Source organism: Saccopteryx bilineata, chromosome 2 (genome assembly GCF_036850765.1).
Source record: "Saccopteryx bilineata isolate mSacBil1 chromosome 2, mSacBil1_pri_phased_curated, whole genome shotgun sequence".
NCBI classification, from domain to species: domain Eukaryota; kingdom Metazoa; phylum Chordata; class Mammalia; order Chiroptera; family Emballonuridae; genus Saccopteryx; species Saccopteryx bilineata.
This window is the reverse complement of record NC_089491.1, coordinates 354,545,829-354,562,686: the sequence shown is the minus strand read 5'-3', so window position 1 is coordinate 354,562,686 and position 16,858 is coordinate 354,545,829. Positions and strand designations below refer to the sequence as shown.

The following is a 16,858-nucleotide window of genomic DNA, read 5'->3' as shown; positions in this document are numbered from 1 at the left end:
TATTGTCTTCTTTTTAAAGATTTTATTTATTGATTTCATTTTTTTTTAGAAAAGAGAGAGTGGGAGAGGGAGGGGAGGAGGAGCAGGAAGCATCAATTCGTAGTAGTTGCTTCTCATATGTCTTTACCCGGCATGTCCAGGGTTTTAAAGCAATGACCTCAGCTTTCCAGGTTGTCACTTTATCCACTCTGCAACCACAGGTCAGGGGTCTGGTCAGGCTTTACTTGTCTTTTAAAACTCATCTGCTTTTGCCAACATTTTATAAAGTTGATGCCACTTAAAATGAGCGTGTTGCAGCAGACATTGAAAAATTGTTGAAATCAAGGTTGTTTACTTTATCATTTTCTTGAAATTTCCTTTCAAGTTTCTTGTGCTGGGAAAGAACCTCAGTTTCTTATGCTGCCTCAGAGGAAAATAGCTGTAGTAGTGGTTGGGATCTTAATATTTCTCCTTTTTTATTTTGAAAAATTTTAAACTTATAGAGAGGTTTAAGGAATGAACATGCATAAAATCTTTATTTAGATTTATCAGTTGTTAATATATTGCCACATTTTTTCATACTTGAAATTGTTTCTGAGTCTTTCTTTCATATATATGTATATTATATGTGTATATATAAAGTCGGGCAAAAATAGGTTTACAATTGTAAGTATGCAAAACAGTTTATTCTTCACTTGATCTTAGCCAAAAGGCCAAGAAGTGATCAAAACAGTTTATTCTTGTATTAGTATTTGTTAATTATTTTATTTTCCCATATGAACAACTGTAAAGCTACATTTGCCTTACCCTGTATATTTTTTCTGAACAATTTGGAATTAAGTTGTAGACATTATACACTCCTAAATATTTCAGTATGTATTTCCTAAGAATGGAAAATGTTGTTCTGCATAAAAAGATACAATTATTGACTCTTCTTGCACAATTTGGGGGTTAGGGGCATGGACTCCAGCACAGCTGAAAGTCTATGTATAACTTTGGCTCCCCCAAATTGGAATTTCTAATAGTCTACTGTTGACCAGAAGCCTTCCCAATAACATAAACATTCGATTAATATATAATTTTGTATGTTATATGTATTATAAAAATAAAGTTAGAGTCCTGGCCAGTTTGCTCAGTAGTAGAACATCAGTCTGGTGTGTGGAGGTCCTGAGTTCGATTTCCAGCCAGGACACATAGGAGAAGCGCCCATCTGCTTCTCCACCCTTCTCTCTTTCCTTTCTCTCTGTCTCTCTCCCCCTCCTGCAGCCAAGGCTCTGTTGGAGCAAAGGTTGGCCTGGGCGCTGAGGATAGCTCCATGGCCTCCACCTCAGGTGCTAGAGTGGCTCAGGTTGCAATGGAGTGATGCCCCAGATGGGCTGAGCATCATCCCCTGGTGGGCTTGCTGGGTGGATCTCAGTTGGGCACATGCGGGAGTCTGTCTCTCTGCCTCCCCGCTTCTCACTTCAGAAAAAAAATAAATAAATAAATAAATAAAGTGAGAAGAAAATGTTATTTAAAAAATCATAAAGAAGAGAAGATATATTTACATATATTTCATATTTATTGAAAAAATCCACATATAAGCAGACCTATGTAGTTCAAGCCTATGTTCATTGTCAGCTGCATATTCTTTTTTTTTTTTTTTTTCATTTTTCTGAAGCTGGAAACAGGGAGAGACAGTCAGACAGACTCCCGCATGCGCCCGACCGGGATCCACCCGGCATGCCCACCATGGGGCGACGCTCTGCCCACCAGGAGGCGATGCTCTGCCCATCCTGGGCGTCGCCATGTTGCAACCAGAGCCACTCTAGCGCCTGGGGCAGAGGCCACAGAGCCATCCCCAGCGCCCGGGCCATCTTTGCTCCAATGGAGCCTTAGCTGTGGGAGGGGAAGAGAGAGGCAGAGAGGAAAGCGTGGTGGAGGGGTGGAGAAGCAAATGGGCGCTTCTCCTGTGTGCCCTGGCCGGGAATCGAACCCGGGTCCTCCGCACACTAGGCCGACGCTCTACCGCTGAGCCAACCAGCCAGGGCCAATCAGCTGCATATTCTTAAAATGTAACCATCGTCACCAAAATTGTTGATTATTTTTTAGTGATGGTTCCAATTATTTTTTATTTCAATTTTTGATTCAGGAACAATCAAGCATCACATTGTATTTTGTTATGTCACCTTAGTCTCCTTTAATCTGTAACAGTCACTTAACCTTTCTTTTTTTCTTTTATGACATTAACATTTTTAAAGAGCACTGACCTTATAGAATGCGTTTGTCTGATTATTTCTGCATAATTAGATTCAGTTTAGACATTTTGGCAAGAATACTATATAGCCCTGGCCGGATAGCTCAGTTGGTTAGAGCAATGTCCCAAAGAGCAGAGGTTGCCAGTTTGATCCCTGGTCAGGGCACATACAGGAGCAGATTGATGTTCCTCTTTTTCTCCCTCCTTCCCTCTTTCTCTACTTTTCTTTTTCTCTAAAATCAATAAAAAAAAAATTAAAAAGCCTGACCAGGCAGTAGCACAGTTAGAGCATTGGACTGGGATGCGGAGGATCTGGATTTGAAGCCCTGAGGTCACTGGCTTGAGCGAGAGCTCAACTGGCTTGAGCATGGGCTCACCAACTTGAGCACGGGGTTGCTGGCTTGAGTGTGGGATCATAGACATGACCCCTTGGTTGCTGGCTTGAACCCAAGGTCACTGGCTGAGCGAGGGGTCACTTGTTCTGCTGTAGCCCCCCAGTCAAGGCACAAATGAGGAAGCAATCAATGAACAGCTAAGGTGCCACAATGGAGAATTGATGCTTCTCATCTCTCTCTCTTTCTACCTGTTTGTTCCTATCTGTCCCTCTCTCTGTCTTGCTAAGAAAAGAAAAAGAAAAAGGAATACTACTAAAGAGATGAAATGTTTCAACGGGAAGTTTATAATATCAAAGTGCATGTTGTGATGGGTGATTCCATTATTGGTAATGTTAAATTTAATCACTTGGTTGAGTTGGGGACAAAATATAAGGCCTACCGGAAAGTTCTGTCCATTTCTATCACAAGTTTCGACACGTAAGCACATGTTTATTTGGCACATGTGTGCCTCTATTTTTATCACTTAATGTATACATACTTATGTAGCAAATTAACTAAAACAAAGTTGATTCATGTTAGTCTTATATGTGAAGCGATCGTGTACCCATGCTACTGATAAAGTTCATTTATGCCACTGTAATTTTTACAAATTTCAACAAAGGAAGAAATGCTACAGAAGCATGTCTGTCGCATCCACCATATTCCCCGGACTTAGCACCCTCCGACTGTCATTTGTTTTTGTCCTTACAAAATTTTTTGAAGGGCAAAAAATTCAAAAATGAAGATATCAAACAAGCACTGGTTCAATTTTTCGCATCAAAAGATAAAACATTTTTCAAAAATGGGATATACAAATTGCCCTCACGCTGGCAAGAAATCATTAATAATAATGGCAGTTATATTATTTTTCTAAATTTGCTGATATTGTCTTTGTGGCCCAACATATGATCAATTCTTGAGAATGTTCCATGTACACTAGAGAAAAATGTATACTCTGTCGCTTTGGGATGAAGTGTCCTCTAGATGTCTATCATATCCAGGTGTTCTAGTATTTCGTTTAAGGCCACTATATCTTTATTGATTCTCTGTTTGGATGACCGATCTAGAGCCGTCAGCGGTGTATTGAGGTCTCCAAGTATGATTGTATTTTTGTTAGTTTTTGTTTTAAGGTCAATAAGTAGCTGTCTTATATATTTTGGTGCTCCTTGGTTTGGTGCATATATATTAAGGATTGTTATGTCTTCTTGATTCAACTTCCCCTTAATCATTATGAAATGACCATTTTTGTCTCTGAGTACTTTTTCTGTCTTGTAGTCAGCATTATTAGATATGAATATTGCTACACCTGCTTTTTTTTGGGTGTTGTTTGCTTGGAGTATTGTTTTCCAGCCTTTCACTTTGAATTTGTTTTTATCCTTGTTGCTTAGATGTGTTTCTTGTAGGCAGCATATAGTTGGATTTTCTTTTTTAATCCATTCTGCTACTCTGTGTCTTTTTATTGGTAAGTTTAATCCATTTACATTTAGTGTAATTATTGACACTTGTGGGTTCCCTACTGCCATTTTATAAATTGCTTTCTGTTAGTTTTGTATCTTGTTTGATTCTTCTCTTTTGTTTGTCTATCATTTGTTTTTGTTTGTTTGTGTTCCATACTTCTTTCCTCTGTTGCTACCTTTTTTAAGTCAAGTGTTTTTGTGGTGGTTTTTTTCAAGGGTGGTTACCATTAAGTAATGAAAAGGGTACCTACCATATTCATTGTAGTACCCTATCTTATGAGTATTTCTGCACTTCATCGTCCTTTGCTACTGTTAATCTCCATCCTCTCCCCCCTTTTTTTCCTTTGTTGTCACAGTTTAAGTTTGGTTTTATTGTGTTCTTGGTGGAGCTGTTACTTGTGGTGTTGTTTTCTTTTGTTCTTTGAATCTGGTTGGAAAACCCCCTTTAGTATTTCCTGGAGTGGGGGCTTTCTGCTGATAAATTCTCTCATCTTTTCTGTATTTGTGAATGTTTTTATATCTCCTTCGTACTTGAAGGATAGCTTTGATGGGTATAGTATTCTTGGCTGAAAGTTCCTCTCTTTCAGGGCTTTAAATATTGGGGTCCACTCTCTTCTAGCTTGTAGAGTTTCTGCTGAGAAATCTGATGATAATCTAATAGGCCTTCCTTTATATGTTGTACTCTTCTTTTCCCTGGCTGCCTTGAGAATTTTTTCTTTGTCATTGGTTTGTGTCATCTTTATTATGATGTGCCTTGGAGTGGGTTTGTTGGGGTTAAGAAAACTCGGTGTTCTGTTTGCTTCTTGAATTTGAGGCTTTAGTTCTTTCCACAGGCTTGGGAAGTTCTCGTCTATTATTTGTTTGAGTATATTCTCCATTCCATTTTCTTTCTCTTCTCCCTCTGATATACCTATTATTCTTATGTTATTCTTTCTGATGGAGTCAGACAATTCCTGTAGGGCTTTCTCGTTTTTTATTATTTTTGAGTCTCTTTCTTCTTCTCTCTGTTGTGCCTCAAGTTGTTTGTCTTCTATTTCACTAATCCTATCTTCAATCTGGGCTGTTCTGTTAGCTAAGCTTGTTACCTCGTTTTTCAGCTCGTGAATTGAGTTTTTCATTTGTTTGATTTGTTTTTATAGTTTCAATTTCCTTGGTAATATATTCTTTGTGTTCATTGAATTGTTTTCTGATCTCCCTAAATTGCCTCTCTGTGTTTTCTTGTATATCTCTGAGTATTTTTAAGATTTCTATTTTAAATTCTCTGTCATTTAGCTCCAAGGCTTCCAATATGTTAAGTCTTTTCTCCATAGATTTTTCCACATCTATTTGTGTTACCTCTCTTTCTTTTGTATCCATAATATTCGATTTCCTCTTTCTTATTGGCATCTGAGGGTGGTCTTGTTGATAGCACACAGGCGCACTCCCTCTGCGGCTTGAATGAACGTCCCTGCGGTAGCTTCCTCCACACCCTCGTCTCTCAGATTCAAGTGATAACAGTCCTTTCGCTTTCAGTTTGTGTGGAACTCCGGAATGCTCCAAGGATAAATTTTTCTGTTTCTAGTTGATAAATTTGTTGAGATTTTGGGGAGATCTGTCGGACGCGCTGCTCACGGCGCCATTTCCGTGACGTCACTTCTCGCAGTTATATTATTTAATAAAGTTTATTGACGGTAAGAAAAATTTGTATTTTGTTTTATTCAAAAAATGGGCAGAACTTTCCGGTAGACCTTATATATAATTACAAATAATTTCATCAGTATTTCTACCAACAGCAAACCTACTAAGTTCAACATTTTTTTGTAGTTATTTTTGCCCTTAGAACATAGCCCACATAAGGGTTTCAGTCTGGGTACTGTGTTCAAAAGTTGCTTGAATTGATTTTTCTCTCTGTGATTGTGTTAGGTTAGCTCTGTTTGTATTACAATTTTAGATTTTTTAATTAATTTTTTTGAACATGCAGTACGCTTCATAGGTTAAAACTATAAAAATGTATACGAACTTAATAGTTTCACTTCCATTCCCAGTCTTTTCCACCCTGTTACCATTCACTCCCATATGTGATCATTTAAATTTATTTATGTATTTGATAGAGAGAAAGGGGAATAAACAGGGACAGACAGGAAGGGAGAGAGATGAGAAGCATCAGTTCTTCGTTGCAGCTTCTTAGTTGTTTACTGATTGCTTTCTCATATGGGCCTTGACTGGGGGGCTTCAGCAGAGCGAATTACCCCTTGCTTAAGCCAGCGACCTTGGGCTCAAGCCAGTGACCATGGGGTCATGTCTATGGTCCCATGCTCAAGCTGGCCACCCCTTGCTCAAGCTGGTGACCTTGGAGTTTCAAACCTGAGTTCTCTGTGTCCCAGGTTGACACTTGCTACTGCTGGTCAGGCTAAATTTATTTTTTATCTTTCTGTTTTTCTTTTTACAAAAACTAGCAAATATATACATATTTTTCTTTCCCATCTTTCATATCTAAAAGGTACTGAGGATGCTAATATTTTGTTGCAAATGGGTTGAAAGTGAGCGTAAAGCACAACTGGTTCTGGGTTAAAGAGAAATAAGGGCCAGTAGAATTAACCAGAGTTCATGCATGGCCCTACATGTGGCCACCAGCCGATTTGTCCTTCAGGATGCAGCAGTTACCACCTCTGGGAACTGTTTTTGAGCCCTGTCCCCTAATCAGGTTCCCCTTTCTCCTTTTATCACTGCTGTACCCATCCTGTCACAGCACTTGTAGTATAGTTGGTAATGTTTGGTTTGCTTATCTTTCCCTCCACTGAACCATGAGCTTCTCCAGGGCAGTCTGTCTTTTATTCCTCATGGGTATCAAAATGCCTAGCATAGAGTAGTAGGTGCTAAATAAATATTGGATGAGTAATATATATTTATGTATATGTAAAACAACAGAAATTAAATATTTTTGTAGAATTTTATCCTATATTCAGATTAGTTGGTATAAGTTTATATTGATATAAATTCATATGAAGTACCTAAAATTGTTTTAACATCAACAAACAGAAGTAGGAACATGTCCCGTTTTAAGAATGAGCTACTCGCCTGACCAGGTAGTGGCGCAGTGGATAGAGCGTCGGACTGGGATGCGGAAGGACCCAGGTTCGAGACCCTGAGTGCCAGCTTGAGCATGGGCTCATCTACTTTGAGCAAAAATTCACCAGCTTGGACCCAAGGTTGCTGGCTCAAGCGAGGGGTTACTCGGTCTGCTGAAGGCCCACGGTCAAGGCACATATGAGAGAACAATCAATGAACAACTAAGGTGTCACAACGAAAAACTAATAATTGATGCTTCTCATCTCTCCATTCCTGTCTGTCTATCCCTGTCTATCCCTCTCTCTATCTCTGTAAAAAATAAAATTAAATTAAAAAAAAAAAGAATGAGCTACTCAAGGGTCCTATTATATTGATGTCATCTAACATTGGGGTTCTTGGGCTATTCACAGTGATCCAGAGCTTGAACATAGGTATATGTAATGAAAAATAAAGACCCTGCCATTGAGCTAGCGATACTGTTCCTTCTGTAGTCCAGGGATACGGGGGAAGAGATCCATTACTTTTAGGTTTTTGGTGGAAGCAGTAGAGAAGGAGCTCAGATAACTTGCTTCATTGCCTGTCCCCTTCAATATGTATAAAGGCTGCAAGTCAAAAAATCTCTGAGCTGCTATTTTAAATGTAACAGAGCTTTATGTACCCTCCATACATAGCCCTCATTTGATTTGGCCTTGTTTTTCTCTGGTGCAGCTATCAGCAGATAGGATTAACCTTTCTGGCTGTGATTAGTATCTGTTTCTATTTTAGGCAGTACTGATGCAGTCACGGGAACAGGTTTCGGAAGAGCTGGTGAGGTTACAAAAAGATAATGACAGTCTTCAGGGAAAGCATAGCTTGCATGTGTCATTACAGCAAGCAGAAGACTTCATTCTCCCAGACACTACAGAGGTAACTTATTTTTCACATTATCAAAAATGTAAATAAGTAGGTTTTCTGAAATGGTGAATACATTCTTCTTTTTTTAAAACATACTTTAGCCGTGGCTGATTGGCTCAGTGGTAGATCATTGGCCTGGTGTATGGATGTCCCGGGTTTGATTTCCAGTCAGCGCATGTAGAAGTAACTGCTTCTCCACCTCTCTCTCTCTCTTTTTCTCTCTCTTTCCTTGTCCCACTGCCATGGCTCTATTGGTTTGAGTGCATTAGCCCTGGCCGCTGAGGATGGGTCCATGGAGGCTCTGCCTCAGGTGCTAAAAATAGCTCAGTTGCTAGCATGACCCCTGGATGGGTAGAGCATTGGCCCCAGATGGGTTGCCAGGTGGATCCTGGTCCGGGCGCATGCAGGAAGAATTCTGTCTCTCTTTCTCCCCTCCTCTCACTGGGAAAGAAGAAGAAATAATATATATAAATGTAAAAACATGCTTTATTAGGATATAATTGACATACCTTATAATTCACCCATTTAAAGTGTATAATTCAGTGGTTTTTAGTATATTCCCAGATATGTAGCCATCACCATAATCAGTTTAGAACATTTTCATCATTTCAAAAAGAAACTCCTTACCCTTTATTCCTTCATCCCACAGCCTTAAGCAACTACTAATCTACTTACTGTCTGTAGTGACACAGTTCTGGATTTTCCCATGAAGGAAATCATGTGATGTCTTTTGTGTCTGGCTCCTGTCACGTAGCATACTATTATTTTCAAGGTTCATCCATGTCATTGCATTTACCAGTCCTTCATTTATTTTTAAATGTATTTATTAATTTTGAGAAAGAGAGAAACATTGATTTGCTGCTCCACCCGTCTATGCCTTCATTGACCGATTCTTGTATGTGTCCTGACAGGGACTGAACCTACAACCTTGGCATGTTGGGATGACACTCTAACCACCTGTGCTATTGGGCCTGATCACTTCATTTTTATGGCCAAATATTTTATTTATTTGTCTATTGATGGACATTTGAATTGTTTCCACTTTTGAACTATTATGAATACTGTTACTATAAACATCAATGTATAGATTTTCTTTTGGACATGTTTTCATTTCTCTTGGGTATAAACCTAGGAGTGGGATTGCTGGGTTATATGAGAACTCAGTGTTTAAGAATTTCTCCACATTGTTACCAATACTTGTCTCACTTTTAGATTATAGTCGTTTTTGTGGGTATGAAGTGGTATTTCATTGTAATTTTGATTTGCATTTCCCTCGTGAATAATGATGGTGAGCATCTTTTCTTTTTCCTTCTTCTTTTTCCAAGTGAGAGGAGATAGACAGACTCCCGTATGCACCCTGACCAGGATCCACCCATCAACCCCCAACTGGGGCCAGTGCTCTTGTTGATCTGGAGTCATGCTCATAACCGAGCTAATTTTAGTGCTTGAGGGGGAGGCTCCATGGAGCCAGCCTCAGTCCCCAGGGCAAGTGTGTTTCAAAGATTCTAGCCATGGCTGTGGGATGGGAGAAGGGGGAGGGGAAGGGGTAGAGAAGCAGATGGTTGCTTCTCCTGTGTGCCCTGACTGGAAATTGAACCCGGGACATTTACATGCCAGGCTGACGTTCTATCACTGAGCCAACCGGCCAGGGCATTGAGCATTTTATTTATTTATTTATTTATTTATTTATTTTACAGAGACAGAGAGTCAGAGAGAGGGATAAACAGGGACAGACAGACAGGAACGGAGAGATGAGAAGCATCAATCATTAGTTTTTCATTGTGCATCGCAACACCTTAATTGTTCATTGATTGCCTTCTCATATGCGCCTTGACCGCGGGCCTTTAGCAGACCGAGTAACCCCTTGCTCGAGCCAGCGACCTTGGGCTCAAGCTGGTGAGCTTTTGCTCAAACCAGATGAGCCCTCGCTCAAGCTGGCGACCTCGGGGTCTCCGACCTGGGTCTTCCTGCATCCCAGTCCGATGCTCTATCAACTGCACCACCGCCTGGTCAGGCGGCATTGAGCATTTTATTATGTTTATTGGCCCTTTGATATCTTCCTTGTAGAAATATCTAATCTAATCCTTTGCTGAGTTAAAAAAATGTTTTATTGAGTTATAAGTTCTTTACATATTATCCATGTAAGTCCCTTTTAGATAAATTACTATTTGCAGATATTTTCTCCTATTCTGTGGGTTGTCTTTTCACTTTCATAATGGTGTCCTTTGAAGCACAAAAGTTTTTAATTTTGATAAAGTCCTGTTTACTTATTTTTTTCTTCTGTTGCTCAAGCTGTCAGTGTCATATCTAAGAATCTTAGAGTTCACACTTGGTGCCTGAGTTTGTGTTTTGGTTTTTTTATACCCTAATTTTTCTCATATTTAAGCAATAGTAGAAGCTCTAAGCAATCATGATGAATTCCACATTGTAAGTCACTTAAACTTTTTATTCTTCTGCTTGAGGAAACAGTTTTGAGGGAAAAATAAGTATTTTGCAGTACACATTTTTGGGTGGAAATGTCTTATTTCTACAACATGCTGATTGTTAATATTACATGCATAATACATGCTCCTTGAAGCTCCAAGCAGGGTAGAGTTGGAAGTCTTTAATTTTTGAACCACTTAACATCTGAGCTCTGGCCGTATAAGCTCGGTTGGCTAGAGCATCGTGCTGAAGTGCAGTGGTTGCTAGTTTGATCCCCGGTCAGGACACATGCTGGAACAGCTCAATGTTCTTATCTCTGTCTCTTTTTCTCTTTCCAATAAAATAAACATTAAAAAAAAAAATTTAAAAAGAACTTTAGAAATTCTAGTTGCAGAAAATCTTTATCTTCTTTGTTTATTTTCTTTTACCCTTCACAAACCCTTTAACCTATTGTTTCCTGAATCCAGGAGCTCCGGGAATTAGTATTGAAATACCGTGAGAACATCATTAACGTGCACACGGCAGCGGATCACATGGAAGAAAAGCTGAAGGCAGAAATTCTTTTCCTGAAAGAGCAGATTCAAGCAGAACAGTGTTTAAAAGAGAACCTTGAAGAAACTCTGCAATTAGAAATAGAAAACTGCAAGGAAGAAATAGGTGAAGATAAAAGTGATGTAGTTTACAATTGGGGGCACTCAGTATTTTTTTCTGATGATAAGGAATAATACATTGAAAAGTATAGAAATTTAAGAAGTAATACAAATGAAAAGTATAGGAAAGAGTTAAGTAAGGACTCAGTCCATTTTTCCAGATGTTCTGATATATCCAGTAATTGGGTTTAAAAAAAAATCCAAAACTCATTGTTTTTCCAGGAGCTCTAATGCCTCTCTTTGGCACTTACTGAAAGGTAGGAAAGTCAGTGCTTGCACCCAGACCCCTGGGGACATGACTAGATGGGTGGCGTTTCCTTGCAGAACTTTGATGGGTTACTGGACTCCTGTGGGGAATGTCTCCACTGCACACCCCAGAGTTAGATGAGGATATTTGATGCACAGGGAGTTTATCATTTAGTAGTCATCTGTGTGCCCTGCCTTTACTTGGGCTTGATGCTGCTGCTGCTGATTGGTGGGGATAATTTTGAGAAAGGGGCGTTTGTTTCTCCCCTATATAGTTCAGTGTATATTTGACTTCTTTCGTTATGTGAGCTTGAACTTACAGTAGAAACAGGGGATGTTGTAGAACTTACAGTAGAAAAAAAAATTTAAATTCATAATTAGTAAATGCTAACACTTCTCCCTCTTTTCTCCTTCTAGCTTCCATTTCTAGCTTAAAAGCTGAATTGGAAAGAATAAGAGTTGAAAAAGGACAGGTGAGTTCATGAGTTTCAACTTAATTCCATTAGCAACCAGTATTATTGAATCCTACTGGGCTAGACCCAAGGAATAACATATAATTATGACTTGTCCCTGCCTTCAAGGAACTTCTGTCTATTGGGGAAAATACAGTGGGATTAAGGTGTGATGATAATAGAGACCATTTACGGAGAATGTGCTGTGTCAGGCCACATGTTGACTAGAGGAGGTACAGGGAAGACTCAGATGTGTTTGCAGCCTGGAGTTTCTGCAGTGGTGGTAAGACAGCAAGGCATGGTCGTGACATGATATGATACATACTTAAAACTGCAGTAGAAATAGGAGACATTTTCTAGCTGGCTTGGAGTCCTCTTCTTGTAGACAACAGCCCCCCCCCCCCCCTCAACTCCCTGGCCTTAGTGTTCAGCTCAGTGACCTCCACCCACCCCTTCCTTCCCACACTCTTGGCTGCACCAAGCACCAGCTCTGACATCTCACTCCAGCCCCATACTCCCTGATCCTAGTTAACCATCCTTCCAGCTCTTAATCCCATGGGCCCCACTGTCTGAGTACCTCATTGAGACGTTCAGTTCTGGGAAACGTTTCCTTTTCTTCTGGTTTTAGCGACTTCCTATGGCTTTCTTTCTTTCTAAGCTGTATCTTATATGTCTTGTTTCAGCCAGTCTCCCACTAGTACCTGCAGGTCCCCTGACTTGTCTTTCTGCTGCCCTCACTCCATACTGCCCAACTCTGCATTAACCTGGTGTGCACATTCTCTGGCCCCGCCCCTGCCCCAGGCTGCCAGTGCCACTGGACTAACACTGCATGCTTATGTTGTCAGTTGGACCTCAAGTGCTGCTTAGTTAGCTCTTCATTTGTCCTTAGTTGTCTCTCTTCCACTCCTCAAAGTGGTTGTCAGTCACAATCACCTAACCCCTCACTCAGGACATGATGGCCTTATACCCCTGTCATCAACAGGTCCACTTCAGCGTCCTGGCCCTTCAATTACTTGTTCTTTTTTCCCAGCCTTTTCTCTCCCACTTCTTCAGAGCAAATGACCTATTTCCAACCAGTCTTCTGCCACTGCACTTGTGCTTTGACCAAATCCCTCACATCTTTTCCAGACATCCTCGTAGTCTTCCCCTCTGTCATGGGCCTTGTTTGAAATTCTGCCTTTTTACTGTATTTTTCCATTACATGTACATTTCCTGCTAAGAGAAGTTTCTCTTTGGATTACACTTCTCTCTCAAGGTATGCATCTTTCCTCTTCCTTCATAGCACAGGTTCTTCAAAGTCGTTTGCATTGCCTGACCTCCCAGTCACTCCTCTCCTCCACCATGCAGTCTGGCTTTGGCCTCCACTGCTCTGTCGAGCTTGCACTGGCAGAAATGGCCACTGATTGTCCCATCCTTTCTACTCCTCAGTTCCCACCTGGCTTATTGTAACAGCCAAACTTCTTTCCTTGTCTCTAAAGTTTATCTTATTCCAATTCATCTTCTTTATAAACCAAGGTGGTCTTTAAAAATTGTAAACTATGTCTCAGTCTGGTGGCTCCCTTTGTCTCCAGGTCAAGTACCTTATTCCTTAGCCCAGCTGCGGGTGCTGTGCTGTGCCTCACTCCTACCTCTGCAGCCTCGGCCTCCAAGGCCCCGCACTTGTGGGAGCTCAGCAAAAACTTACCCATTCCTGAATACATTTTTTATTCATGTCACCCGGTCCCTCTTTCTGGAGTATCTCTTTCCACCTTCTCCCCCTTGCCACCCTTTTTCTTCCCTGTGAAATTTTCATCTTTTAAGGTCAGAAGTCATCTCTTCAAGAAAGCCCTTCCTGACCTTTCTAGCACAGTTCTTCCTCTAGTGCTTCTTCCTCCATGTTTACATGTCAGAATTATTTAATTACATATCAGTCTGTCCTGACTTCTCCATCCCCAGGCCTTGGATCATAGTAGATGCCTAATGTTTAATGAAAGAGCAACATCTTGAAGAATAAATAAATAGAAGATTCACAGAGACCAAAGAGTGAGAAGAGCATAATAGGAAAAGCCAACATCCAAGGCCTAGGAGGACCTGAGAACTTGGGCACTGCTGTCCAGGCCACAGGCTCCCAGGCAGTGTGCTGTGACCTACAGGGAGCTCTGTGAGTTTCAGCTTTGTCCTTACTTTCACAGTTGGAGTCCACGTTAAGAGAGAAGTCTCAACAGCTTGAGAGCCTTCAGGAAATGAAAATCAGTTTGGAAGAACAGTTAAAAAAAGAGGCTACTGCTAAGGTGATATTTTTCTTGGTAATTTAATAATGATATGTAATAAAAATACCGTGCTGAGAATGTAGAATCACATCTTGCCTGTTTAAAAAATATATATATTGCTGCTTTGAATAGTGCCACCTTTTGAAAGTTGTCAAGACTTTCTGCTTGCAGGAAGAAAATGAAGTGACTTGATTTCATTAGAGTTGGGTTAGATCTGCACACTGCCAGCTCTAGAGGCCTGTCTCCCAGGCCTACTGGCCATTGGACTAAAAGGGCCGTGAACTCAACTTGGTACCCCCCACACTAAAAGCACTGCTTTAAAAGTGTCATTCCATTTGACTTATCAAATATGAACCATGTTAGCTGCCTAAATTTTGATTATTCCAGTTAGAATAAAAGTACATGAGGCTAGGCCCTGGCCAATTGACTCAGTGGTAGACTGTCGACCCAGCGTGTAGATGTCTTGGGTTCAATACCTTGCCAGGGCACACAGAAATGACCATCTGCTTCTCCACCCCTCCCCCTTTCCTTTCTCTACCTCTATCTTCCCCTCCTATAGCCATGGCTTGATTGGAGCAAGTTGGCCATGGGCATTGAGGATGGCTCCATGGCCTTGCTTCAGATGCTAAAATACCTTGATTGCTGAGCAGTGGAGCATAGGCCCCAGATGGGCAGAGCATTGCCCCATAGCAGGCTTGCCGGGCTGGGCCACATGCGGGAGTCTGTTTCTCTGCCTCCCTAACATCTCACTTAAGGAAAAAAAAAGTGCATGAGGCTAATTGCAGGGGAGGTTTCCTAGAAAATGTGTGTGGTCAGACTGTTAAGTGTGAAAACTGTACATGTGTTTGATAGTCCTTTGTTTATAGATATGCTGCCACACAGTTCTGCCCAAGTGGAGATAGTTGGGACTGCCTGATGTGATTCACTGAGAATTTTCATATGCTTGACTGTTGTAGTTGTCAGAGAAAATCCCGTTTCTATCCCTATTGCTGTAGTAGGTGCTTATCTTAGCAGCTTTCTTTTTTTTTTTTTTGTATTTTTCTGAAGCTGGAAACGGGGAGAGACAGACAGACTCCCGCATGCGCCCGACCGGCATCCACCGGGCACGCCCACCAGGGGGCGACGCTCTGCCCCTCCGGGGCGTTGCTCTGTCGCAACCAGAGCCACTCTAGCGCCTGGGGCAGAGGCCAAGGAGCCATCCCCAGAGCCTGGGCCATCTCTGCTCCAATGGACCATGGCTGCAGGAGGGGAAGAGAGAGACAGAGAGGAAGGAGAGGGGGAGGGGTGGAGAGGCAGATGGGCGCCTCTCCTGTGTGCCCTGGCCGGGAATCGAACCTGGGACTTCTGCACGCCAGGCCGACGCTCTACCACTGAGCCAACCGGCCAGGGCTGCAGCTTTCATGATTAATCACTGTCACCAGGCTGTTGAAGGTCAGGGATGTTTGTGTTTATGTGTGCATAGCACTTTATTTTTTATTCTGGCTTTCATACCCATTTCCTTTTAGGAACCAAGAGCATGTAGCTTAGGGAACTTGATCCTGCCTTTTTTTTTTTTTTTAGTATTTTTCTGAAGCTGGAAACTGGGAGAGACAGTCAGACAGATTCCCGCATGCGCCCGACCGGGATCCACCCGGCACGCCCACCAGGGGCGATGTTCTGCCCACCAGGGGGCGATGCTCTGCCCCTCCGGGGCGTCGCTCTACTGCGACCAGAGCCACTCCAGCACCTGGGGCAGAGGCCAAGGAGCCATCCCCAGCGCCCGGGCCATCTTTGCTCCAATGGAGCCTTGGCTGCGGGAGGGAAAGAGAGAGAGACAGAGGAAGGAGGGGGGGGTGGAGAAGCAAATGGGCGCTTCTCCTATGTGCCCTGGCCGGGAATCGAACCCGGGTCCCCCGCACGCCAGGCCGATGCTCTACTGCTGAGCCAACCGGCCAGGGCCAGTCCTGCCTTTCTTTATAGTAGACTACACGTTCCTAAATTTCTTAAGTGATTCTGACCTATGGCTGTTTGGCATTAGTCCTCATTCAAACCTTGTATTTTTTAGGTTACCATCGAACAACTAATGTTTGAAGAGAAGAACAAAGCTCAGAGATTGCAGACAGAACTAGATGTCAGTGAACAAGTACAGAGAGATTTTGTAAAGCTTTCTCAGACTCTTCAGGTGAGGCATTTGGGGGGACCCTTAGAATACCGAGCCACTGTAGGTGGTCTTGGTACCCAGAAGAACTTGCCATCCTTGACTCAATCACTGACATAGCTAGAGGGTTAGAGACCATGGCTGCCCTACCTCAGCCCAAGCACCTGTCTGGTCATTCAAGCCAAAAACCAGATGTGTACTTCAGACTTGGCCCCTTTCCTGTATACCTTGTTGGTCCTTAAGAGTAAGGTATAAAGTCCTTAGCATATCATATCATGTAAGACACTTCCCAACCAGGCCTATCTCTACATTTTTTTTACTTCTCTGCCTTACATTTTATATTTTATGCTCTAATGTATTTTAACTACTTGTAGTTCCTTGCCCACAGTACAGTAGTCCCTTTGGTAAGCACTGTTGTCTCATCATGCCCATACTCCTTTCAAGGTCCAGATTAGCTTTGTCCTCCTCATAGAAGGCTCACTGAATGCCTAGTGACATTTAGTAGTATTGTGCTGAAATTCTCTGTAGGTGCCCCCCCAACCCCCATGCCAACTGAACTGTAGGCTCTCAGGAGTCAGGAGTTGTGTTTCATTCACCTCTGTAGTCCCAGCACCTTAACTGGGTCTGCTACTCGGCTGATTTGGGGAATTGCTCCATCTCAGCTAAACCAATCAAAGTAAACTTCAGAAAATGTAGGCGGGAGCCACCGTGC

The 16,858-nt window shown here is 41.9% G+C and overlaps 1 protein-coding gene and 1 pseudogene across 2 annotated transcripts in view; one reads left to right on the top strand and one right to left on the bottom strand.

Moving 5' to 3' along the window:
- The window catches only part of RABEP1 (rabaptin, RAB GTPase binding effector protein 1), a 90,511-nt gene that overhangs the window by 70,984 nt on the left and 2,669 nt on the right, over positions 1-16,858 (top strand). For both annotated transcript variants that reach the window (XM_066262844.1, XM_066262843.1), the window contains exons 13-17: positions 7,860-8,000; positions 10,880-11,069; positions 11,726-11,781; positions 13,932-14,030; positions 16,054-16,170. In XM_066262844.1, the coding sequence (XP_066118941.1) occupies positions 7,860-8,000; positions 10,880-11,069; positions 11,726-11,781; positions 13,932-14,030; positions 16,054-16,170 (603 nt within the window). The remainder of the gene's footprint in view (positions 1-7,859; positions 8,001-10,879; positions 11,070-11,725; positions 11,782-13,931; positions 14,031-16,053; positions 16,171-16,858) is intronic.
- Positions 616-704, bottom strand: LOC136327734 (U2 spliceosomal RNA; annotated as a pseudogene).